This window comes from Acanthisitta chloris, unplaced genomic scaffold, assembly GCF_000695815.1.
Source record: "Acanthisitta chloris isolate BGI_N310 unplaced genomic scaffold, ASM69581v1 scaffold7582, whole genome shotgun sequence".
In the NCBI taxonomy this organism is placed as follows: Eukaryota; Metazoa; Chordata; class Aves; order Passeriformes; family Acanthisittidae; genus Acanthisitta; species Acanthisitta chloris.
The window spans coordinates 6,952-9,110 of record NW_008662096.1 but is presented as its reverse complement, the minus strand read 5'-3'; the positions used below and the strand labels follow the sequence as shown (position 1 = coordinate 9,110).

The window sequence follows — 2,159 nt, the reverse complement described above, 5'->3', positions numbered from 1 at the left end:
GGACATTTTGCAGAGAAGGAATGGGGCACCAGGTGGCTGTGGGGACGAGCACAGCTCTCTCCTCTGACAGGAGCTGGTACAGCAGAGCTGCTTGTTCCCAAGGTCAGGGCAGTGTGACCCCAGGACATCACCCCACTGTCCTTGTCCATCCTCTCACTGCTGGTTTGGCTCTGCCCCTTCTCTCTGCCCCCAGACTGATCCCCCTCCCCCATCCCTCCTGCTCTCTCCTCCCCCATCGTTTCTCCTTTGTATTTTTGGAAACAGTTTGTCGAAGAGACGCACAGGAAACTCTCCCCTGGCCTCGCTGCCTCCTCAGACGTTTCCCAGCTGCTCTCACTGACTGAGGTCAGGGACGTGATTTTCCTCTCACTCCCACGAGGCTGGAAGCAGGAGCCAAAGTCAACAGTGGGACATGGGCAGTGAGGAGGCTCCAGCCGTGTAAAACCAGTTGCATCCCTTGGCACTGGAGGAACAACCACAGGTGCTCTCTGGGGGTTAGGATTTCATAGGCTGTTTCCAGGCTCAGCTGACCAGGGCTAAGGAAAACGCTGCCTCTTTGGAGCTGGGATACATCCGTTCCCAAGGCTCCAGCAATCCAGCCTTGCTGTCACTTCTCGGCAGCCTCCTGGCTCGGATCAGGCACACTATCTATTCCATATCTGATCTATCTTCCCTCGGGGAAGGGCTGTATCCTGTCCCAGCAGGAGATGTTCTTGAGCCTTTATGTTTTTCCATCTCCAATCACTCCAAGCCCAAGCAGCTCGCATGCTCTCGATTGTGATCACGGAAAGCCATGGAAACACAAACAAACACCAGGCAACTCCAGACGAGAGCTCTGGATGGGCCAGAGCCTGGACACTGGTGTTCAGTGTGCTCAGCAAACAGCACCTTCTGCTGGAACATTCCTGTCCCCAGTTCTGTTGGCTGAGGAGTGGTGACTGTGCCTTTGATCACCCTGAAATGGCAGGTTGGGAATACAACTTCTGTACACTCCCTCCCTCCCTGAGAACCAGGACCCGGGTGAAATTCCCATGCAAACTGCAGGATGCTACGTACATGAGTTGGGGGTGGAGTGGCAGGTCCTGTGGCCTGGAACATGGTTCCTTCCCCTCCTCTGTCTATTTAATCCTGAGCTTGAAGTCTGTGGGTCGATGTTCCCTGGGGAGGTGTCTAAGACAGACCTCTTGCAACACCTGGAAAGGAAATGTCATCAGTTGGTTTCATCAGCCCAAACTCAGCAGTTCTCCATGGGATCAGACCAGGCTTGATTGTCTGGAGAGGTGTTGAGGGAGCCAAGAGATTTAGGTGCACTAAACTGGGCCCATGGACAGGAGATGCAGGTCTGGAATACTGGTAGGAATTGGTGGGTTTGGGGCTCTGAGCAGCCTGGTCTAGTGGAAAGTATCCCTGCCCATGGCAGGGAGTGGGATGAGATGATCTTAAGGTCCCTTCCAACCCAAACCAGTATGGTATTCTGTCCTCTGGGGCACTGAGCTCAGTAGCTCCAGTCCTCTAATCCCAAACAGAGGTAGTGGGCTGGGATGGGAGAAGGCTGCTGGGCACGTGAGCAGAAGGTGATGTGATGACTTCTGCTCCAAACCCACGTGTAGAGTCAAGAGCCAAGCCACGAGCAGCACGGCTGACTCCCAGCTGAGGCAGCGAAACCAGCACCCCGTGTTTTACTGATGCAGCCACCAAGGGACTGGTGTTGCTGGAGGAAGGATTGTGATTTTAGTCTAATTTTAGCCCAGAAAAGTCTCGCTGATCACAGCTCAGCAGAGCAAGTGATGGGGATTTTTGTCTTTTCTGGGGAGCCCACGTTGCCTTTAGGCTGAGCCCTGTGAGCTGTGGCCTCGTGTGATGTGCTGAGTGCCAGGGAAGATGGGGCTGACAGAGCTGGGACCAGCACAGAGAATAACACCAGCATTGCAGATCACCCTTTTTTGGTAAAAAAAGTAGCTAAAAAAGCACTGACAGCTCCTCAGGGTTTTTCCCAACCACACTTCACCTGCAAAACACTGGTGTGAGATCTGGTTTGGTGACCCTGTTTGCATACAGAGGACAGAGCTGTGGGGGGAGCAAGTGCTGCTGAGGGAGGAGCAGAGCAAGGAAGAGTAGGTGATGGTGTCTCTGCAGTGATGGGGATGCACTGGGGGCAA

General features: G+C 54.1%; 1 protein-coding gene across 1 annotated transcript in view; it reads right to left on the bottom strand.

Annotated features, from left to right (window-relative positions):
• LIMD2 (LIM domain containing 2) overlaps nucleotides 1–1,098 on the bottom strand; it is a 2,647-nt gene extending 1,549 nt beyond the window's left edge. The window contains exon 1 of the mRNA XM_009070472.1: nucleotides 1,057–1,098. Coding sequence (XP_009068720.1) covers nucleotides 1,057–1,098 — 42 coding nt within the window. The remainder of the gene's footprint in view (nucleotides 1–1,056) is intronic.
• Between the last annotated feature and the right edge of the window lie 1,061 nt (nucleotides 1,099–2,159).